The 24,532-nt window shown below is 39.9% G+C and overlaps 1 protein-coding gene across 2 annotated transcripts in view; it reads right to left on the reverse strand.

The window, feature by feature from the left end:
- DENND3 (DENN domain containing 3) overlaps window positions 1–21,919 on the reverse strand; it is a 40,003-nt gene extending 18,084 nt beyond the window's left edge. The window contains exons 1-10 of one of the 2 annotated variants that reach the window (XM_082045248.1): window positions 21,771–21,919; window positions 16,634–16,910; window positions 15,902–16,017; window positions 15,268–15,407; window positions 8,963–9,074; window positions 6,566–6,685; window positions 4,375–4,593; window positions 2,818–2,939; window positions 2,217–2,372; window positions 223–319 (exon numbers count right to left, since the gene is read on the reverse strand). In XM_082045248.1, the coding sequence (XP_081901374.1) occupies window positions 223–319; window positions 2,217–2,372; window positions 2,818–2,939; window positions 4,375–4,593; window positions 6,566–6,685; window positions 8,963–9,074; window positions 15,268–15,407; window positions 15,902–16,017; window positions 16,634–16,910; window positions 21,771–21,854 (1,443 nt within the window). In that variant the 5' untranslated portion in view covers window positions 21,855–21,919. Of the gene's footprint in view, window positions 1–222; window positions 320–2,216; window positions 2,373–2,817; window positions 2,940–4,374; window positions 4,594–6,565; window positions 6,686–8,962; window positions 9,075–15,267; window positions 15,419–15,901; window positions 16,018–16,633; window positions 16,911–21,770 lie in introns of those variants that run through there. The other variant, XM_082045249.1, reaches the window with a different exon arrangement.
- Between the last annotated feature and the right edge of the window lie 2,613 nt (window positions 21,920–24,532).

Consider the following 24,532-nt stretch of genomic DNA (forward strand, 5'->3'; position numbering starts at 1 on the left):
CCGAGGAATTACGTTTAATTTGCTCTGGAATTACATAGTACCTTGCTCTCCAAAATGTTTCCTAATATCTGTTTACAGTAAATAAATTAAATTTGGTAAAGCATTCTGTGAAAGTTCATGGTTCAACACCACCACACTGTGACCATTCTGTTAATTTTTGGCATTAATCCTAAAATACAGATTAACAACAAAGAATCACAACATATTTAACACTGAATTTACCTTTTTGTAAAATGGCTGGTCTCCGACTGCCCTTGTTTTCAGAAATTCTTCACTGTTAAACACTCTGTGTTCATAATTTAGATGGTCTTTTACCTCCCTGGAGACAAAAATAAGCAAATAGATAAATACGCTTGGAGATTTGTAAGTAGGTTACACTTTTGCAGTAGCAGCAGCCCACTGGTACAACTAGAAATAAGCTGCAGCATGAGAAGGCAAAACAGAAATACGCTGCAGTATCAGAAGGCAAACTCAGTTTTAATGAACAAGTCTAAGTTACTGAATCATAAGAGTTTGCATTCTTTTTCTATAAGGAAGACAAGGCCGCCTGCTTCCACAGGCATTTCAAATCAGCAAATTCACTTAGAGTCTGCAAGATCAATTTTACTGACCCACAGAGAAGAATCTATATATTTAAGTCATGACTTGGGCTTCAATCCTGGTTTTACATTTATATATGCAGTTCTTGAACCACATACAACCCATCTGGAGCACTAAAAAGACAAGTGTGCCCATCCACATCAGCAATTTGGAAGATGAAGGCCTATAGATCGTTTATCTTCCATAAATCAGCGATAAAAACCCATTACCAGTTTACCAAGCTATAGGAGTTCAGAGAAGAAGATTAGTGAAAGTACAGAGTTCAATAATTCTACATAATTTAGCATTGTTTGCTTTAAACACAGAACCTCCACACACACAAAAATACTACAGTGCTTCACTGAGGACGGTAGCAACTGGCAGCACAATTGCATCAGAGATTTACTTTCCTTCGACTCGTGGCCACTGGTAGACAGAGCATTAGGAGACAGAAGAAACAAGGCTGAAAAAAAGAACAAAGAAAGCAAGTTTGAAGGAAAAGAGAAAGAAAGCAAGAAAAGATCCACCCCCTTTGCAAAACATAGTCTCTCTTAGAGACCAAAGCATCTGTTCATTTCTGTAGCCGAGCGTTCAGTGCGTTAAAGAGTTCAAGCTGTTAGCAGCAAAATGCCTTTCTCCTCGTCTTTATTTGGAATTCATTGTTGCCAAACACCGAAATCCACCAAATCCCACAGTGGTAGCACACCAGGTTGTAAATGGATTTCATTTTCCTTATCTAGCTGTGTTGGCTGTAAAGTCTGTTCATTTTCATGGTCTACTACGTTAGAATCTACATGCAAATAAATGAAGCATGTGCAAACCAGCCATCCATTTGCTGCATTTTTTGTACAAATCACCTACCACACTTCCCTCTCCAAATACAAGCAAATAATATAATAGCAGGATTTACAACCAGTACCCAGACTGATATGATAAAGCAACTGTGGGTATCAACACATTACATTAGATTAAGAACAAGGAAAACTAGCATAGCTTGACCTTTTTCTAGAGAAAAAGAAAAACACAACAAAAACAAACTACTTCACATCGTTATTAAAATGTCAGTCCCAACCACACCCAAGACGCATCTTTCTTGTGCCAACACTCTCTCCCTGAGCTCCTCTCGCTCCTTCATCCTCATGTGGTTGCGCTCTCCAGGTAGCTCCCCCATTCTCAGCATTTGTTCGGTTAACCAAAACACACCAAGGTGTTGTGAACTCCCGATCCTGCTTTCAGCTCTTCTACCCTGTCCCAGTTCAAATTCATTTTCCTCTAACAGGAGTGACTGTTTTCCAGTAATAAATTAATATCCATACTGGGCCTTAGGCTTTTCCTAATCACAAAATATGAAGACTGCACTTCTCTTCCTGGAATCGTCATACAGAAGACATACAAGTCCAAATAAGGACAATTTTATCTAAGATGTCCTAGCAATGCATATGTACCCAAATACATTAATTATTGCTATTCCAGCAGGCTAGCGGGACCTCCTTTTCATATTCCCTCACAAAACATAAGATATTCACTAAATATCTATCCAGTAAGACAAAATAAGAATATTTTCAGTGACAGTGGAAGTGTCTTAACCAGTACTATACGCTCTTATAATAAAAAAAAAAGTAATAATATCTGCCCACCTGAAGATATTAACAATTAACTGCAAAGCTGTTTGCTGAACTTCTGTATTCAGCTTCTGCTGCCAAGCCCTTCTGCGCATTTGGAGCTCACCAAGATCCACGCTGGCCCGGAGATGGCAAAGCTCTAGGTCATAATGCAGCTGAAGACTCTCCACTCTACACAGGGAAGAGAATTACCAAGTTACGTTGTAACACCAAGCATTTTTTCATGCCTTTTAAAGAAAAAGTCATTTAGGCCTCGTGCATCTTCCAGCTAGAGAAAGTGCAAGATTGATTTGCAAGTGTTGACAAGCTAAGAAGGTTCCTGGAAGTCCTACCAGTACGTGTAAATCACAGCGTGCTCAGTCTGCTGTGTAAAGAACAGTAAAGTTCAGAGAATAATTCCTATCAGTAATAAAAAAGAAGCAAGAACTCCAAGTAAAATAATATGGTTATAACTGCTTAAAGATATCTGCATATTAATTAATTGAAATTTTCAATTTGCCCTTACCAAATGGAGTTTATATGAATAAATTAATATAATAATAAATAATACAAATGTACAATTTAAAAAGAGCATGATTTATACACTAAGATAAACACAACTTCGACATCTTTTCACCTTTTTATGAAAGTTTCCGCTGCTTGTGCTGGAACATCTGGAATTTCAGGTTCCTCTTCAACCATTTTTGAATGTGTAATATCTCCATTATCTATATTAATTAGAATTAAATCTTCAGTTTCCTTTTAACAAAAGAAAATAGAATGACTGTAAATATACGTATACTGTTAAAACACTTACTCTTCCTTTGTGTACTCCTCAAACAGTGAATTATTTCACCAAAGAGGTAAACTAGAAAACAATTGACTTGTTTTCCCCAAGTAGAAGACTGTGTGGATAACTAAACGATCACTTTCAAGAAAAAGAAATGTCATTAAATTGAGATTAATCTCAGTACATAAACATTTATTAACCTAATAAGCTCTCCATGGAGAATTAAATTAATACTGGATCTCTAAGTACATCCTTGAAAAGCTATAAATTATAAGGATATGATGTACAAAACTATACATATATACACCAAGAAGCTCCCAGAAAGAATTCTCTATTGAGTATTTACTGCTGCACTTTTGCCATGGGATGACAGGGAGAGGGAGGGTTTATATATTAGTCTCAAACACAGAAAGATGTGCAAATGCACAAAAAGTCACACAGAGGTAAAGCCCACGCTGATCTCTCCGTTCACAATTTTAATAACCTTAAAGATCAGTCTGCAACACAGTGTATATACAAGCAAGCAGGAAATCTTTCAAATTATGTCAAAGAAAAACGTGATCTCTAATCTCTACTTATTTCTGGTAGTGACATCATCTTACCACTAACTAAAATAAGTATTTATCTGCTTCATTTTAACTTAATTCTTTGTTCATTTTGGACTTGCCTGAATGGACCAGTTTCACTTTGGCTTATAATCAGATGGATTCATCTAATATAAATTCATATAATTTTTCTCTGTTCAATTGCTCAAACTCACAGAAACTCTACGTAACACCCTCAAAAAAGTATATTCACATTAGCCCTCCACTATGAAACTGAGCTTTTCTTAAACCTTTTTAGGTGACCAGGATTAACGTTACCCACTGAGAAAGGCTTAGTTAACTAAGATTCTGAAAAAAGAAGACAAAAGGCCTCCATAAAAATTGTGAAATTCTATTCTTTACATTGCTTTTTCCTTTTTAATAGTATTAAATACTTAACATCACTATGGGGAACAGCAGCATTATCAGAGTATTTCCAAGTGCATGCTCAGTACTTAACCCAGATGCTTGGAAAAGGTACCTAATTGATCCCACACAACTCCAAGCAAAAAATAACCTCACCAATCTGAAGGGAAACTCTTTATACTATACAAATGACACGTTGGTAGAATATTTCCCCAAATGAAACTTGAACTCACAAAAATCATTATCCTGCAAAGAAAAGAAAGGTAAGGGATACAATAATAAGGTTTTTTTTTCCAGTAAATCAGTGGTCACATCACTATGTTCCATTACTTTTAATTTCTTCTTGTCTCACAGATCTAGAGAAAAAAAGCAAGTTTTGAAATGCATCTGAAAGAAGTGAGGGGACAAATGCACTGAAAGTGAATAGCGAGAGTGGTAATTGTCTAAAACATACCGTGCTAACTACTTCAAAATGATCAGTATGACATCCCATAAGAAAAGATGTTGGGGCCATGACAAAATCCAGCATTTGACGGGACAGAATAGGCACAAACGTGTGTTGCCACTGAAGAGGGTGGAGGTACAACATAAAGCATTCAGCAACGAGCGTCAACAGAGCCCAATCCGAAGAGAAGAAAACTATTCTCCGCTCAGTTAAAATACAGGTCATAATCTGGAAAAAAAAAACCACCCAAAATGTTAAATGTTTACTGAGTTGTATTAGACTGTAAAACACCTGTAAAAAGCACCCAGATGAAGAATATAAACAAACCAACCTTTGGTGGTGAACACAAAGACTACCGAGGTTTTAGCCATCTCAGCCAAACATTTATTCAAGACTAAATGGTCACATTCCTCATGGTGCCACTGGAGAGCAGTGTTTCCACAGAGCAGTTTGGGAAGGTACCAGGAGATGCCCACCCTCTTCCACTGAGAGAAGGGGCCCCATCTAAACACCAAACTCAGAGGCTGCAAGTTAGGTGGGATGAATTCAAGCCAAGAAGCCTTGAAGACACACGGGACATCTCACAGAGGTGCTAACAGATAAAACTCCATGCTCAATATGCACTAGATCAAAGAATCACAGAATGGTTGGGGTTGGAAGGGACCTCTGGAGATCACCCAGTCCAACCCATCTGCTAAAGCAGGTTCACCAGAGCAGATCACACAGGAATGTGTCCAAGTGGGTTTGAATGTCTCCAGAGAAGGAGACTCCACAACCTCTCTGGGCAGCCTGTTCCAGGGCTCTGGCATCTCAAAGGAAAGAAGTTTCCCCTCATATTCAGATGGAACCTCCTGTGCTTCAGTTTGTGCCCGTTGCCCCTCATCCTGTCAGTGGGCACCATTGAACAGAGTTTGGTCCATCCTCTTGACACCCACCCTGGAGATAATTATAAACATTGATGAGATCCCCTCTCAGCTTCTCTTCTCCAGGCTGAACAGCCTCAGCTCCCTCAGTCTCTCCTCATACAAAGATGCTCCAAATCCCTCAGCAAGTTCGTAGCTCTCCACTGGACACTCTCCAATAATTCCCTGACTTTCTTAAACTGGGGAGCCCAGAACTGGACCCAGAACTTCAGATGTGGCCTCACCAGAGCAGAGCAGAGTCGGAGGAACAACTTCCCTCAACCTGCTGCTCACACTCCTCCTAATGCACCCCAGGTACCATTGGCCTCTTGGCCACAAGGGCACATTGCTCATTGCTGGCTCATGGTCAACCTGTTGTCCACCAGAACTCCCAGGTCCTTCTCTGCAGAGCTGCTTTCCAGCAGGTCCACCCCAACCTGTACTGGTGCCTGGGGTTGTTCCTCCCCAGTTACAGAACCCTACACTTGCCCTTGTTGAACTTCATCAGGTTCTTCTCTGCCTAGTCCAGCCTGTCCAGGTCTCACTGAATGGCAGTTGCAGAGGACCATTTAGGACTTGATATAGTTTTATTCATAACATGCACATATGGCAGAATTAAAAACCAAAAAAAACTAAGCCAGGGCTGCCTGCTCTCAGGACTGAGGAGGTTTGCAAGCATCCCTTGAAAGAGGCCTCCAACCTGCTCTTTTTAGAAGCACCAAGAATACTGATGACCTTGAGCAACCTAATTTAACTTCACAGGTGGCCTTTCACAGGAAATCAGACCAGGAAACCTACAAAGGACACTCCACACGAAAATTATTGTGAGATTCTATGAAGCATTGAAAAAATTCTTTGCAAATAGCTTTTTGTATTTTTTTGTCTTTCTACAGCATTTACACTTTATTTATATGAGAGTGTCAACTGCTACCAATCCAGCCTACAGGTCCCTTTCTTATATACGAAAAAAGTTCTTATGAATCTTGTAGATTTGCACGTAACGAGAATTCAAAATAAAATCTGTCAATCAGCTTGGGTGTTTATATCTTAAAATACACTCTTAAGAAATTCAGCACCTACTGCTAAGCCACAGGAGAAAGAATTCCAACATGCTTTAATCTAATCCCATCTATAAATAAAGTATCTTAGGGAGAAGTATATTTTATTGTCCCATAGCTCTAATATGCAGAAATAACACTATAACTAATGTTTATAACTAAACATCTTGATTTTTTCTAAATCACAAATAAGCATTACTGTCAATCTCTAATACATTTTAAAGTATCAGTTAGCTTTACCTGCAGCACTTGCTCTGGCTTGAAACACAGCAATGGAAGGTGAAGATCCAAGTCAATAATTGGACTGTCCGGATCCTCTCGTGAAGGAATAATTATTTGAAGAGGTTTCATATTAAATACCTGTAATAGCAGATGTTTTCCATTTACTTCTTAAAGAAAATGTTCCCACAACACATACAATTCAGGATTTTAGTTCCAACTACAAAATACTAAGATTGAAAGCAAAAAAGATATTCATGTACTGCAGAAAACTGAAATACAGAGGGAAATATTAAAAGACATAATAATCAGCTTGAAAGATTAACATGGACTTTGCCTCTTTTCATTCTCATAGGTTATTTAGCCAATAAAATTTTATATATATATATATATATATATTTTTTAACAGAATTAAACTTGTTTTAGAGTCATAGAATCAAAGAAGCGTTTTGCTTCAAAGAGACCCTCAGGATCACTGAGTCCAACCATATAGGCATAACAAAATAATAGAATGTATATTAATATTTGTAGATACATCTGGGAAATCAGAAGTACTGATAAAATTCAGACAAGAAACAGAAAAAATACGAACAGAAGAACTAAGCATGCGTGCTCATGTTAGAAGATAGAACAAGCCAAAAGGAGGGAGCTCATCCAGTTTTTCAAATAATCCAGCCAGATCCTGCACGTGCTCCACATTTCAGCACTCAGCAGCTGGGTCAGCCAATCATTCAGACAATTTTCCAGCTGTGCTATTTTTTCCTACCCCATCATCCCAGGGTCAAGGAAAGCAGCTAAGGAAAAGTCCGTGGCTCAAGCATTCCTTCCCTAAAATCCATTTCTGTAGATAAAAGGGAGAGTCTGCTGCAATCACTGACTCAGCTAACATACAGTTTGACTTGGGAAGGTTATGAAGACGAAAATACAGCCCACACACCTCAGCTTCTACACTGAATACAAATATTTATGTGAGTTTCTCTTCTCAAAAAGGTTTTATCCAGGCAGCAGCCAACCCGGAATATTTGATCCACTTCACGCTGTTCTGCTTCCCCAGTCATTCAGATACAAGAAAATAACAAGTCCAGAGCTTTACGTGTTGTTCCAGCAAATTACTTCTTTGGCCTCTTTCCTCTCACAGGGACTGCGCTGCTTCTCAGTCACACCACTGCAGGTCCACCCATCACGTAATCAAGATGACAGGCACAAGCATCCACAAGCTGTGATTCATCACAGTTACACAAGGTTTGCTGTAGGAAAATCTGAAATACACTGAGCTCCACTGACTCTCCTCACAAACTTTCTACAGCTGTACACAATGAAGAGTATCAGAGTTGCAATCATAGAAATCTTAGAATCATTTCAGTTAGAAGGGACCCTCAGGATCATCAAGTCCAACCATAACCTGACTCTGGCACTAAACCATGTCCCTGAGAACCTCGTCTAAACACCTTTTATACGCCTCCAGGGATGGTGACTCCACCACTGCCCTGGGCAGCTCCTTTCAGGCAGTTCAGAGATCAGAAGGTCTCCCCTCAGCTCCTGTTCTCCAGCTGAAGCCCCCAGGTCCCTCAGCCGCTCCCATCACACTTGTGCTCCAGCCCCTTCCCCAGCTCCGTTCCCTTCTCTCAACTTGCTCCAGCACCTCAAGGGCTTTCTCATAATCAGGGGCCCAAAACTGAACCCAGGATTCAAGGTTTGGCCTCCCCAGTGTCCAGGACAGGGGGACGGTCACTGCCCTGGTCCTGCTGGCCACACCAGTGCTGATACAAGCCAGGATGCTGGTGGCCTCTTTGGCCACCTGGGCATACTGCTGGCCCATGTCCAGCCACCGTCACCAACAACCCCAGGTCCTTCTCCTCCAAGCAGCTTTCCAGCCACTCTTCCCCGAGCCTGTAGCAGACATAAGACATGTAACTCCCACACTTTGGCTGAGTGATACTTACTGGAGTTTATACAGATTTATTCAATGAGAAGGCAATGCCATTTCAGGTGAAAATGAAGCTTTCATTCTTATAGAGCAGTTGCAGACTAGTTCCAACCAGTTCTAGCAGATGATATGTGGGGGTGCCCCTCTAGAAACCAAAAACTAGACAATGCTGTCCCCAGACCTACTCAGGTATCATCTCAAGACAGTAAATAGTTGGGATGTGCTAAATCCTTCCCAGGAGTGTGTTGAAAATTAAACAGCATGACTAACTGGTATGCCAGTGCTCACACCTGCACCCTGGTCACACTGTTATTTTATGTACAAATAATGCATAGCCTTATTTTCAAAGCACAGGTACTGACATTAGTTTTCTATCAGCAATATATCTGACCTGACACTGAAGAATGTCCCCAAATTTATAGAAAACAACATCTTCATGCTTTGTAAGACATAACGTTACAGTAATTATGAAATTCAACATCAGTAATTACCAAGTGGAGTGGTCCTGGTGGCGGGCTGGGTATTAAAAATAACTTTGCTGCAAATTCTTTTATGTGCTCCTCAACATCTAAATCCTTGAAAGGCCGCAGTTGCACTAGTAAGCTGAAATTAAATTATAGAAAATTAGTCATAAATAGTAACATGCAAACAGAAAAAAAGCCTTTTTGCTGATAACCTCAAGCTACAAAAAATTATTAGGAGCAATGAAGCTATTATTCCAGCTAATTAGATTCTAATTTATTAGATACTTTAGCAGCTCCATTTAATTTTAATGATGCTGCTGTGTCAGAAGCATTTTTTTTATTATTTCCATGCATAAATAGTGCTCCGTCATATAAATCAGAGGATTCGGACAGCACACTGGGTGTCATGATGGCAAAGAAAACCTAGAGGTGAGACGCACCTAAAGAAAGCGTCTTCTAGATATTGCTTGAGGAACAAAACACCCACAAGTTGTAACATAGCGCCACGGTGTTTCTCCCACCTCAAGCATCAGACATCAGCTCCGGGATAAAAAACAACATCAAAGGAAAAGGGAGGGTTTAGACATGGGCTTAACTGTAGAGGAATGTGAAGCAAGAGCCGTATTTAGTGTAAGGCCTCGGCCCACATGAACTTTGCTCTTTGCTATTGTTCCTACCCTTACAAAGAACAAATACAGTTGTGCAAACCTGTCAAATATTTCCATTTTAGACCTCTATTACCCTAGCTGTGGCAAAGCCACAAAGGCCACATGGTTTATATTATACGCCAGATCAATTCATGAACATTTAAACATACACGATATTAAGACTGCAAACCATTAAGTCCAACAGCATTTCTGAAATGTAAATTAAGTTAAATATTTGTAGTCAGAAAGTGGATTTAGTTCAATATAAGATTCACATGCATATGTTTATAGAAAAACAACAGACCCCAAGCCTTCACAAAATCAGAAATTTAAGCCTGAAAATCTATATATACAGAAACTAGGAACTTAATATGGTTATATCCCCCCTTAAGGTTTTATTTCAGTTTGCAGTTTTATTGGTTTCCTGCTGAAAAATACTTGTTCTTCAGAAAGTGGATTAGAAAGCAACTGAAGGGGTCAGGAGATTTATTAGAATCCAGGACATCATATGTGTGTGTGGCATTTAGATTCCCAAACAAAAATATTGTCATATATTACTGAGCTTTTAACTGGATTAATGAGACAATTCAGTTTGCTAAAGCCACATTTGGACTGTGTACTATGCTGTTAAAATATTCTCAAAAAGTCCATCAGCTATTTAAGAGTGCAAAATGTGTGAGGGGGGCAGAATTTAAGAATTATCGAAGAAAACCAGACAGTAGAGTCATCAATTTAAACAACTATGCTGTCACACTTAGTAATGCCTTGGATGTGACCTAAGAGCATAGGCAGACCTGCTGGTTTTTTGTTTTGTTTTGGGACAAAAAAGCACATATCAACACATCCAGTAAATGTTTCAACAGAAACCACCTCACCCCCATGCTGAAAAAGCAGCAGATGTACAGAAAGGACAGTAAGAGCTCTCTGATCACTGTGCCCAAAATGCAACATAGCAGCAGCTGACAGCTCCGCACTACAAACGCCTGCTGAAATAAATGAAGTAATCTCTGAAACATTAAAGCAGAGAGCTAAGGAGTTTATAAACCTTCCATTAACTCTATTAACTGTCCACAGACAGATTTTTTTCAGAAAGATCCTTTGTACTGCCTCAGTGCTGTGAGCTATTTGCAAACTTCCACCGTTTTTCAAGGCAGCTGAAAGGATGAACACACAGGTTGGAAGATTTACTGTTTGAATGGAGTCTATTCATCCATCCAAGGTGGGAGTTCATCCAGAAAGAGATTACTGCCAGGAATATTTCACTTTTCATGTAGCTTAATAGATTGAGGTAAAACTACCTGTGCAAAGTGCCCAAACCTCTCAATTTCAAACTGAACCTCTTCAAATAATGTTGTAAGATAATCCAACAGTTGTGAAACAGTCTAGATGCACATCTGCTTGCTTTGGAGAGAGGCAGACACATTCCATTCAGATTGTTCTGGATTTGGAAGCACTGTACACTAGTAATGTGAATTAGTTATAAAATTAATTACAGAGAATAGAAAGACCTACGTTACTATGATGAAAGTTTGCAAGTTCCCCCGGCAGTTCAAAGCACCTACATGGATTTATATTTAGACGTTGCCTTTGTATCTCAGTTTAGTCTCAGTTTTTAGCTGTGATTTCTTCTATGACATTTGAAAAAGTTTAAGAACCTGGATTTTATCTGGGAAGGCTTATAAAAATAACAGACTTTTGAGGACTCTTCTGAATGAAAACAAGTACCACCCCACCTATGAACAACCCTGTGCACTGCAGGTCCTGGAGAGCAGAATTCTGGAGGAAAATGAAATATCTTGCTGCAAAAAGCTCCTGAATAGAAGCAGAACCTCTTTAGATGCTACTTCAACATCAGGCCCTTATTAGCAATTACAAATAGTGGGTTTTCACTAGTTCTCACAAGGGAAAGGCTATGCAATAGAAATAGGTGGTTTGAGGTCCACCAGCAAGTGTTCTGAAATCTCCAGACTTGCAGAATGATTCAGCAGCTGAAACATCCTGCAAAATACCAGTGACGCATTCCAAGGATACAAGTGCACTGCTGAACAAGTTATTATTTGTTAAGTATAGGAGGCACTACTACCTGAGTGCACTCGGTCAACTAAAACATTTAATTAGATTTGTAACCCATCAGCCACCTGATTACAGCCTAAGGCACCCAAACTGAAAATAACTCCCTTTCTGGTTTACAGGAAAACTATGTCAATGTTTTGTAGAGCTACAAAAAGCTGCAACATCTCCATCTGTACAGCTGCTCAAAATATATCACTGAGGTCTTCAGTGTAATTGCTTGTATTCCATTCAGAACAGCCACACATCCCAGCAGTTGTTTCATGCCATATGGAAAAATTTCAGTAACCCAACCAAGATAAGGAAAAATGGTACCTCTCCACCCCTTCCTTTCCTCCCACTCAAGTATACTCTGGCACAGTAAAATACTTAAAAAAAAAAAAACATAAAGTAGGGCAGACATTCTGCAAATATCTATCAAATAGTATCAAGGAAAATACGTGGTGATAATGAGCTTTAAATAAATAAACAAAATGCAGCAGAAAATACCATGGAAACTTAATCAGTGAGTTCCCAGTACAGTGGGGAATGCAGGTTTGTCACTTGCTTACCCCTCGCCTGCCAGTTACACACATTTGCATGTTACATGCAGATGCAGCAGCAAAAATGAGTGAGAAGAGCTGTGCTACTGCCTGAAATTCCCCTGCTAAATGGCCAGGACAACACATGCTACTCACATGGAAGGCTATTGAGCTGTTGATAACTCCATTTTAATTTAATTTATTTATATATTTATAAATGGCTTAAAGCTTAGATAGTAGGTTAGTGATAAATCTGAACTCCCCTTAGAAACCAGTACAGCCTCAACTTACAGGGAAAAGCCATTCATAGTAGTTAGCTTGGACATTAATGCTTTAAATAGGTGCAAAAACCTACTACACATGATCAAGGCAGAAACATTTAATTATAATGTTTAAAAAACACACACAGAGGTGTAAGCTTTTATCTCTAGAGAATTAACTCCACCTGGTTCCTGTCTGCTCTAAACAAATAGAAGCGACATTTTTGTAATCTCTGGAATTTTCCTTGGTTTTCCTGAACACTTCCCCACCTCTCCCTTAGTGGGCTATTTAAAAAAATCCGTTTGCAAACTGACTGCTTCTTCCAGCTTAGAAACATCTCACTTGAGAAAACAGATTACTCACTGATGAATATAGTGTATAAACCACTGATGAACACCATAACCGCAAAGCTGAGCCTATATTCTTTTCCACCCAGTGGAACACTAGTGTGTTCACAGTATAAAAAAAAAGAATGAATGCTATTTTCAAGACTGGATATAAACAGTAGAGCACCACAGCTCAGGTATTCAGCTCTAAGAGTTAGATTAGAGTTTACTTTGGATTTGAGACTATAAAAAGGCAGCAATGAATCAGTTCCTGCAATACCAACAGCTGAGGTAATTGGCTTAAACATAAGGAGTGGAAAAAGTGACCTAGGCAGGAAAGGAGAAAGGGAAACAAACATTCCCTTTTTATTAATATTTTACAGATCATCTTGATTTCATACTAACCTGGGAATACCTAGTTTCCATCATGTCCCTTGTGCGCATTAAACCAATTTTAAAATGACTGAGCAGAGGTAGCATGAACAGCGTCAGTGGTGTTTGCTCATACTTAAGGGCTGCCAGAGTGTCTCATTTTTGATATCACAGCTTTTTTTGAGGCAACATCTGAATTGGCCAAGAAGAAGGCACTGCTTTGCTCCTCCAGGGCTCCCTCTTCATCTAAACCAGGGCAAGGCTGTTGGTGCTCCAATCAGATCCAAGCACACACCACAGAATCATAGAATAGTTTGTGTTGGAAGGGACCTTCAAAGCTCATCCAGTGTCATCTCTGCCATGAGCAGGGACATCTTCACCAGATCAGGTTGCTCAGAGCCCTGTCCAGCCTGGCCTGGGATGTCTCCAGGGATGGGGCATCCACCACCTCTCTGCGAAACCTGGGCCAGTGTTTCACCACTTTCAGTGTCAAAAATTTCTTCCTCATGTCCAGTCTGAATCTCCCTCCTTTAGTTTAAAACCATCACCCCTTGTCCTGTCACAACAGGCCCTGCTAAAAAGTCTGTCCCCACATTTCTTACAGGCCCCTTTTAAGCACTGAAAGGCCACAATAAGGTCTCCCCAGAGCCTTCTCTCCTCCAGGCTGAACACCCCAACCCTCTCAGCCTGATCTCCCAGCAGAGCTGTTCCAGCCGCTGATCATTTCTGTGGCTCCTCTAGCCCCTCTCCAACAGGTCCATGTCTGTCCTGTGCTGAGGACCCAGAGCTGGACCAGCACTGCAGGGGGGTCTCACCAGAGCAGAGCAGAGGGGCAGAATCACCTCCCTGACCTGCTGTCCACGCTCCTTGTGATGCAGCCCAGGACACAATTGGCTTCTGGGCTGCAAGTTCACATCTCTGGCTCACGTCTAACCTTCCACCCACCAGTGTACCCAAGTTCTTCTCTGCAGGGCTGCTCTCCAGCCCTTCATCCCCAGTTTGGGTTGATACCAGGGGCCGCCCAGTTGAAGGATCTTATGCTTGGCCTTGTTGAACCTCAAGCAGAAGGTTCATGGGGAAGAAGAGCTGCACAGGGCATGGAAATGAAAGCTCATGTCTTCTCCTGGTACAGAGTCAGGTCAGGGACTAGTGATGCACCTCAGCTTGTACTCAGGACACACACCCTCGCTTACTCATCTGCTCAGCCTACCGCTGGCAGGACAAACTGGAAGATCCAAGTACCAGCCTAAAACTCTTAACATCTTTCAGCTTACGGGTAAGAAGCAAATACCTGCAAAAGCAAAACACCTCGCTTCAGATTTGACTCTAGAAAGCTTGACTGGGATTCAGTGAAAAAATGAGTCTTCTACCTTTGGACTACAGGTCTGCAAGTGAAGATTACCCAGGAATGTCCAGCAGAGAGGCTCCCTAATGCAAGGAGTTTTTAATCCACTTCAAAATAGAAGTGCATAAATTTTAACAATTTAACCATAAAACAATACACAACCTAAAATAAGTTAAATTACTAAATAACAGGAGAGACCCATGTTCAATTATCTTTTCACTCATCTACACTGCAGAGTATTTGAGTGTTTCTAACCCCTGAAGTACTCGGTATCTTAAGACTTTTTCTCCTAGTTCTACAACAGTCAAGTAACCATTGTACTCACCTCAAGTAACTTGCATTATTTAGCTGAAGTGTCATTAACAGCTTATCAATACATACATTCATGTTCTTATGACATTTATTTGGTGCATTATGAAAAGGTTTTTGTGATTTCAAAGTGATTTTCACCAGTGTGGCAAAATTATAGTGAACCCTCTTCCAAAAAATACCAAAATCTTTCAGAAATCTGTTCCCTGCAAATTAGTATTTTCTAGACTCACCAAAAACCTTGAAAAAAACAAAGACAACATCATAACTAATTTGTTTGATATTCAGAACTTGCACTTACTGTCTGGGTAACATTCACATCACATTCATTCTTTTCCTCTCCCACAGTCTCACACTACCATAATTTAAAGCTAACGCCTGTTTTTGCATTAAGCAGCTATCCCAACCACATCATGTAAATTCATGTATTAAAACCTGCACAGCTATTTCCAGGAGAAACAGACAGGAAAGCAAATCTTACCAGGAGAGACAATCCTTGAGGGCATTGAAATATGGATATCTGGATATAACACAAATAGCGAATGGTACAAAACAGACAGGCATCTTCCCAGTCTGCACAGATTCCCAATGGGCCTGTCCATTCCGGGAAATACAGCCATCCTGCAAGAAAACTACAGATTAATGTGTTTATGTTAATCATGAATATATAGCTGATAATTTCTTGAGAACTCTAGAGATACGATACCAAATTCCCTCTAAATTTCAAGGGAATTTGGATACTTATATCCCTTAAGCCCTTCAGAAAAACATCAGCTCACAAGACAAGCATATGTATTAAAAACAATTTCAGCGCAAAAGACATTTAGAAAGAACACAGGATACAATCTTCACCAAAAACATGTCCAAGGGACAAAGTCTGCTCCTAAATATTCAAAACTCCTAATTGAAATCCGTAACAGTTTTTCCTAATACAATAAAGCTCCAATGTACTTAATTTACAATGGCAATATAAAGTAGGATTTGTTCTGTATTCCTACAAACATTAAAAAAAAAAAATCTGTTAACTCACTTCATAAATCAAACCTGACATTATTCTCAGAGTGTTTTGTTTGATTTTATATCTTTTAATATATTTTAATAAAAGCATAACATACTTGCATAGGCTGGTAGTACTGTGCAACAACACCATATGTTCTGTTACCACAGACATCTGTGAAGACCAGGAAATGAATGTGGTCCTCTTTTGATTCAGAAGTTACAGAAAGTCCTCCTGCAGTGAAGACAGAAACCCCTTTTATTAACTACATATTTAATTACAGCTGCTTGAAAAGTAATTCATGACAAATACTGCACATTTCCACTTAATTTCAAGAGAAATTTCTCATTTTAAGAGATTAAAATACACATCCATTTGATCTTAGGGTTGTTACAAAGGCTGTAAGCTGCACACTAGAAAAGAAAGAAAAATATTATATGAACTATTGAGTATTTTAAGTGGCAAAATAAAATAGATGGGGCTTGTTCACTTTTTTCTTTCAAGGTATTTATAAGGTCTGCAACAGCAACATGCATATTAAAACTTCTGCAATTAAACCTGGAGCAAACAGTAACTACTTTGGGTATATCTTAATACCAAATGAAAAGTGAAAGAGTACTCAATCATTTTGGAAGGAAAAATAAGAAATTAACAGCTACTATTGTTCTTAGGTGCATTACACACAACATAGCCATAGAGTAAGAGCACCTCATTCAGGTAACAGCTGCTTTCATCACTGACCTGCTCAATTTTTTAGATTGTGGAATATAAAGAGATAGAGAAGATGATCATTTAAAAAAATGGCTGTACTATGGATCAACAGATAGATATTAAAACAGTTCTCCTGTACCTGGGAAGCAAAGCTGTGGCAAACCAATAAGATCAATGTCCTTCGGAACTGTAATATCTTCGGTGTCAGGTGCTTTCTGCTCCCCATTGAGACTCTTGAGATTTTCAATCTTTGGTCTCTCTTTCTTCTTTCGGAAAGACCGGCGTTTGCTTTTATTCAAGTGATTACCACTTGTGTTAGTCACCTGAAAGTCATCTCGGCTGATAAATGGAGGCACAAACACAGAAAGAACTTCTGGATCAAGAGGAGGAAGATTTTTGGGTTTTCTTTGAGTACCCTATAAAAACAAAACAAAATCTAAATTGACGCTCATCCTGATAATTTATTTCAAACCATTTTTAGCCCTGTTTTCCCTCTACTCCTAAAACTGTGGGTTTAGAATACATTTTTCCCTCTTCCTAAATAGTTCCTTCTAATTTCTTGCTTTACCTATGTTAATGCAAGGGGAATACTCTCAGCATTTTCAGTAGGCAAAGAATCATTCTTCATCATTCAAAATGTACCATATCAATATTATGCCTTTGGCACAAGAAAACTAACATATCAAATGCGATATATCCTACTTCAAAGTGTCAGGATCAAGCATAAGCCATACTTAAAATATACACTGGCAGTAAGAGAAACCAGGCAACAAATACACAAAAACAAAGAAAGACAGCTGAACTCTCTAGATAAGTCTTTGATTAACTTGAGGAAAAGCTATATTTTAACTCAGTGCTACAGAAAAGAAAACTAAAGATACACACACAAACTTTCACAAGACAACTTTTAAGTTTATAAGGCAATCAAGAAAGTACACTGTTACAATAAACACAATTTTAAGACATTGTACCACATGAAGCCATAGAAATTTCTCCACATACTGATGACAAAGTGGAACAGGCATCCCAAGAGCATGTACGAAATTACAACATTTTTTAGTAGGCAGCTTTGTAAAAGTACTACTGCACTGAAAGCCCTCAGTGCCCCGCTATGAAAAACTTGTGGAGGAAGTCAACAGAAAAGGAGATTTCCTTGTACTTCGGAGCACTCTTTGTATTCTTGACCACATAGTAATGACAAGCAGCTGCATTTTCAATTACTTCACTGCAATTATAGTTCTTCCTGTAAGGTTGAAACAGCAAGTAAAAGCTTTGTTTGGTCAACGGATATTTGGAAACAGGAAAGGCAAACCTCACTGCGGCTGAAAAGCTGTTTCGTTTTCAACTTTGTGCTGATTCAAAGATCAATGAAGCATATATGTTGCTTTTACCTTCAGACATGATGCATTGGTATTATTGTATTTAAGATATTCCTTGAGAACCAAGGCCTCTCTCACAATTTCCCTAATTTTTAAAATAGCTACAACATACAAAACTCTATTGCTTCACTAAAGCAAATCCTCCACCATCCAAGTTTTGGAGCAGAAAGCCTTAGCTAATTTGTCCTAGTAGATGAGTCCACCAGTAGTTTTCTTCTCATTTGAGCATCATAGGAAAAATAAGAAAGAATACTTACCTTCATGATATATTAGTTATTGCATCTTAAGCTCTATATTCTATACTAAGATGCTTGCAAGTACTTCAATAAAAATAAGAAGTGAAAAAACAGTCTTCTAATGAACACACAGAGTCTGAACTAGAAAGAAATTAGAGTAGAAAAGATAAAAGTTCAGGTAAGTATTCACTGGCATATTCAAAAGATAGCAATGACTTTGAAAAGCATGTTATAAATTGGGTACTGGGTGCTATATCCTGCCATGCTAAAATCTTCAAGTGTCCTTTTCCTTAGTTGGCAGCTGAGATCCATTTCAAGCGAAGAAACTGGAAATGCAGATAAATCCAACATGATCATGCACAAAATAACATGCAGCTAAACATTTCAGAAGGAAATTAAGACTCAGCCCTGAGGCTGTTCTGCAAAAAATAAAGCACAGACCTACTCAAACACCAGCAATCTTAACTTGGCAGATTTGCCCTGCAGAGGTTTTCATACAAAGTTGCTTTGACAGGGCAACTCCTGACTTACATTGAAGGCATCTCAGGGCTACCAAGCGCTGGATGACAGCCAGTGATTTAAGAGCCTCACAGTCTAACAGCTTCTGAAATGGCAGGTCCTTGATGTCTTGAACTACAACATAGGAATTAAACACCACTTTTTTTTCCCACAGAACAGCACTGTCGCTGACTCAGTGACTCAGTCGTCAGCATTCAAGTCAGCTCCTATTAACATCTATGGCCAAAGTCATATTTTCTTACCCTTTCAGTTCAACGAGAATGAATAGGCAGCAACAGAACAGTACTAACTTGTTTCTACTATTCTTCGAACATTTTATATTCTCCGCTTCTACTCTTACTTCTTCATTTGTGAAGTGCTTCTCTTTTACTATCAAATGTCCTTGCATCATACACAGCTTCTTATAAACATTAATGCCTTTTCTTTCCTGCAAGATTCCAGAAGTCAGGGATTTTATTGCATCCCCATTTACTGATTGTGTTCCTGTAACAACTGTGCCATATCAGACACAGGTAAGAGACAGACTTTTTACAATGACCACACTATTTTAGACAAAAACAAGAAGCAGTGTATTGAAACCACAGCTTGTAGTGTGATCTCAACTATTCAGTGTTTCCTTGATCTCATTCTCCTCTTCCCATCACTAAAGAAGTTAATTTCATTTTGAATGTCATGAAAGAACTAGGTTCTTTAGGGAATAATTGGGCAGGGAAAAGTATGAAGCTGTAGAAAAATGAGGTTGGAAGTGGCCCCTGGAGGTTCTAGTGCAACACTTTGCTCAAAGCAATGGTAACTTTGAAGTTAGACCACCTTGCTCTGGGTCACCCAGTCAAGTTTCAGAAATCCCATCAGAAGGAGATTCTTTCCCCCTTGTCCTCCAGGCCTCTTACAGCCCCTGGTCAGCAGTTCCCTGGTATCACAGTACCCAAATGTCAGTGAGATGTGACCTCAAGAGCGTTGAGTAATAACAATAATAGCAATAATCCCTTCCCTTCACCTGAGAGCTTCGGTCATAGAATCATGGAATCATTTCAGTTGGAAGAGACCCTCAGGATCATGATGCAGCCTTTATACTGTTACTTTTCGCTGCCAGAACCTCATGCTGTTGACTAATGCTCGACTTGATCACACCTGATTTCTTTTCCACAACTTGACACCCAGGAGGGCATCACAAGACAACAGAAAGTCGTTTGGTAGTTATGTCTGCATTAGCAGGGCCAGAAAGCACGATGCAAACACTCGAAGAGACAAGATCTGCACCACTGACTGTGGTGGGTAGATGCGAAACCCAGTGCTGGGATGATAGGAAGATCTGTGGCATCTCGCAGGCAGCTCGTACATCACGCTTGCCATATCAAAATCCAGCTTTATAGCTGAAGATAGCTTGGGGGAAAGAAGTCTTGTTAAAGACGCTGTATAATCTTCACTATTGTACATCTCATTCTTACAAAATACATGCTTCCAACACCTTTAGCTGCAAACAGCAGCCTTTGATCTCTTCAAATTCAAATCTTAGGGTGACAATTATCTTGGCAATAAGGACAACTGATGGATGACAGCCCAAAAACTTCAGTTTCATGATCTTCAGTGCAAAACTGTATCTTTCTTCCTGGAATCCCCATGGACAACAGGTCAGTCATATAAGAGTTTTTTACTTTGGGAGTGGTTTATATCATGCTCCAACTGACTTCATTGACTTTATTACCCTGTATTGCAATAAAGAGTGCACAAACACACTTTCAAGACCAAGATTTGAAGCACTCTCAAGATGTTTACTGAGCTGTTTCATCTGTAAATATCAGAGGTCCACTACTTTCCATTGAAATGTTATTTTTTCCTGTGAATAAGATCTCTTTTTTCTACCCTCTCTGAAGCTAGACACAAAACATATTCCACCATTTCCTCCTGTAAATAGTACTACAAAAGGAACAGGAAGAAGAGTAAATCTATTAACTTGTCCTAAGACAGTGACTGAAATCCCTGGGGTGTAACAGCTTCCAGGGACACCACTATAGTTAATATTGACAAGCATCTGACACTCCATTTTATACCTTGAGCAAAGAAATAATTCAAAACTGCCATGCAATTGGAATATCAGAATGGCTGCTACTATTTGTAGCCAATTTATTTGCTATTCTACAGATTTTTTGGAAGCAATGAGACCAAACTGAGCAGATTGAAGGAAAAGATAAATTCCCCTTCTTTTGGGTTTTCTCATGTAGATGCCGAAACAACACATACACAACAATTTCAACAGTCTGGTGGCAACACGGCACAATTACTTCCCCAGTTTGCATGTATACGTGAATGAGATCGTGGAATTTGAACTTGGCTGATATCACCTAAGAAGCTGACATCAGCAAAAGCCGTCTCCCGAGTGAGTAAGCAGCAACCAATTTAACAAAGACTTCTTTATCTAATGCTATTAGAGCACACAATCAAATTTAATTTCAAGCAAAACACCAAAAAAAACTGGGAGCAGCTTGGCCGTTCGGCACGTGCTGGCACCGCAGCTTCTCCCACTCGTTGGTATCTAACAAAACCATCGGAATATTTTAACAAAGTAAAATCAAGAGGAGGACTTTAATTATTAACTCACATGGGACATGGCTACCGTCATAAACAAATTATAAACCACATATTCAAAGCAGAAACCAACTGATCAGCTTCTGCTCTGTCTGATTTGGCCGGGTTGTGCCGAATTCAGAGCATTAATCTCACAGGGATTCAAACCTCATGTTGTCCTAAGGATACAAGTTACCAGGCTTTATTTTTCTATCTTTGGCTTTTATCTCCAACGGAAGATGGGAAATGGGATGTCATCCAATAAAGGATATGCATTGTTCAAGAGTTTTGCTGTTCCTGCTTATACAAAGCTACATTGCATCCTTCATCTAAGCTCAGACCTTTGAAAAGTGTAATTACTTAACGCTGCTACAAAATTATCCCTACTTTGATCTTCCGTCAAAACAAGTTTTCTTTCAAGTGTTTCTGCTCTCTCCGATGGTAACAGCAACGAGGCAACCCCTCGGTTTTAGTCAAATTCCTGTGAGGGAGAGAGGCCCGGCCAGGGAGGAGCTGACCCGGCTGGGACTCCCAGCCCCGCGCTGACAGACCCCCACCTCACCGAACCCCCCCTCACCTGCAGCAGCGCTCTCACCCGCTCCCTGGGCACTCCGACCAGCAGGCAGATCTCCAGCAGGCCCGGGGGCAGCACGTCCTCCATGGTACGGTGGTACACAGGGGCCGCCGGCACCGCGGGCTGCGGCGCCTCCTTCCCGCTGGGCCGCTCGCTCCCGCCCCGCGGGCCGGCCCGGGCTGGGGCGGGGCTGTGCCCTCACACAGTGGCCCTCCCGCCCTCAAGGTAACGCGTGTCTTGATTGGCTGCTTCTGCTGTCGCTCTGAGGAAAATGACCAATCAGAGCGGCAGGACGTTGGTGGGCGGGACGCGGAGGCTGAGGTACCGTCTGCCCCGTTGTCCTTCTCTCCTCTCTCTCCTCCCTCGTCACATCGTCTCTTACTTTTACTGGTAGAACCGCTTCCCGACCCCAAGGGGAGTTTATTTTAATCCCGTTCAGCAGCGGGCTGGTTCCCCGGTGGGGCCGTTGGCGCGGAGGAGCTGAGGTGCCTCAGGGCTGCCCTCAGAGGTCGGTGAAGTCATGACCTGGTGCTTTGATAAGCTGTGCCATTCCCTCCTGTTTGCTGCAGGTGACTCAGCAGGTGACAGTATATCATTGCAACTAAATAAAGAGTCTTATTTTTATCACGGGTCATAGTTTCAGTGAACTGTAAGCACAGAGCTGGTTGCAGACTCTGTGGTGTGTTTCTATGTGGGAGCTGCCTGCACAGCAGAGAAGCAACATAGGGGACTCCTGGATTTCTTATTGAGCTGTTTAATCTAAACAGACAATGAGTCACTCTGTATGTATTGGCTCTGTGTAGATTTTTCACTGAGAGAAATGTGTTTTCCCCTGGGACCTGAGACTGTAGACGACAGTTTCTCTGAAACTGAAGGTATGAGACATAGTTTCATCGCAGCCACAAACTTTTTCTGTGGACGAGAGATCACGTAATTAAAAAAAAAAAAAAAACAAACCACAATATAAATGGCTCCAGGCTTTCATGAGTCTGTTTTCAGTTGGGGGTTCAGAAGAGAATTCTGCAAAAAGTACGAAGAACGTCAGAAACATGAGGTGTGGTCTTCATGGGGATTTTACGCATTCTTGTGGTAGTAAAGCTCAGGACTGTATGGCTTCTGGTGTTCTCAAATAACTTACTTAGAGGAAATTACAAATGCAGAATATAGGAAAGTATGTTTATATAGCACTGACTACAAGAAGGAAACTCTTGAAAACCTGGAAGTTCAGGGATCACTTCTTCAAAGTGACAGAAGACAATCATAGCCTCAGAGATTTATGTTAATGAACTTTAAGGTCATAAGGGATTGTTAAAATCATCTTGTTTAATTTGTTTAGCCCCATCCATAGAACTGGAGTGATTCCTGTATTAAATTTGTAACTCCTGGGTGATGCCAGGAGTTCCTGCAATAGGAATTACCGTCACTGTTAAAAGTTTGGCGTCTCATTTTCTGTTTAACTGTTCAGCTTAGCTTTTTGCCACTGGCTCATGTTATGGTTAGCCTGCTGCTTGAACAGAATCTTTACTACTAAAAGATTTCTCCTTGCAGAGTTCAAGATAATTAATTCCAGTTTATTTTTTAGAGGTTATAGAACTCAGACTTTTAATTTTCTTTTTCCTAATCACTTGTGTGCATCTTTTCTCAACCTTTTCAAAATTTTCCCAATATTCTTTTTGAATTATGAACACCAAAAATAAGTTTTACTATTGCTGAATATGCAGTGGGAAGTCAATTTGCTATTTCTAACATATTTCTCCACCTAATTAAAACAGAGAAAGACCAATACAAGAATCATTCAAAAAGGGTGTAATGTTTAATGGGTTATCCACTGTAACCCTGTACGGTTTTGTTAGGGTTATTACTTCCAACATGACAGTCCTGCACCTTATGTTCATTGATCTATGACTACGACCTAGCATTGACCACATTAAAAGAAAATTACAAATGGAGTGAAGCTATTAAGCAATCCAGGTCACCCTGTAGTTAATTAATCTGTATCATTATTAGTTTCCGATTTCTCTGCTATCTGCAATGATAAATACTGGATGATTCCTGTTCATAATTAATGCAGCCCTCAAAGCAATAGTACGCTGAACTTATTATTGAAACAGAACTACAAGATGAAAGGTACTAATGTGAATCTGATACAATTTCAAGAACTCTGGGGGTAGGAAATCTGCTATGGGGTCACTGATAAGAGACAAAATAACTCACATAGAGAATAATTCCTCTGTGCTACAAAAAATTCATGTAGTTAAATCAATCTTTTCCTAAGAAAATTTATCAGCTGAGGAAGCAATGCTGGCTTCTCTCATGTGTTTTCTTTTTGTGAGGTCACAAATACAAGTTTGTTTGTTTGTCAACTATCTGCTGTGGTTCCTTAGAGCTATATGCAGAAAAAAACTGCTGATCTTGATATATCCTGAACATGGATAAGGTGTTGTCAGACCTGAGGGCCTTACCTGAATAATTAACGATTCCCTTGACATAGCTTCCAAATAGAATCACAGAATAGTTGGGGTTGGAACGGACTTTCCAAGGTCATCTTTTGTATTTTAGTCAGACTGGCTCTGTTAAGAGGAGAAAATAATTGTACCAGTCATGTGTTTCTTTTATGCAGTCTTGCTTATAAAATATAACCTACCCAGTTAGATGAGAAGCCTTGAGCTGGCTCAAGCTTTAACAAGGCCACTCTTGAAATGTCATGGGTGATAATAATACAGCCTTCCAAAATCATCTCTAAACTTCTTCCCTGACCTCTTTCA

This window comes from Streptopelia decaocto, assembly GCF_964273445.1.
Source record: "Streptopelia decaocto genome assembly, chromosome: 2".
In the NCBI taxonomy this organism is placed as follows: Eukaryota; Metazoa; Chordata; class Aves; order Columbiformes; family Columbidae; genus Streptopelia; species Streptopelia decaocto.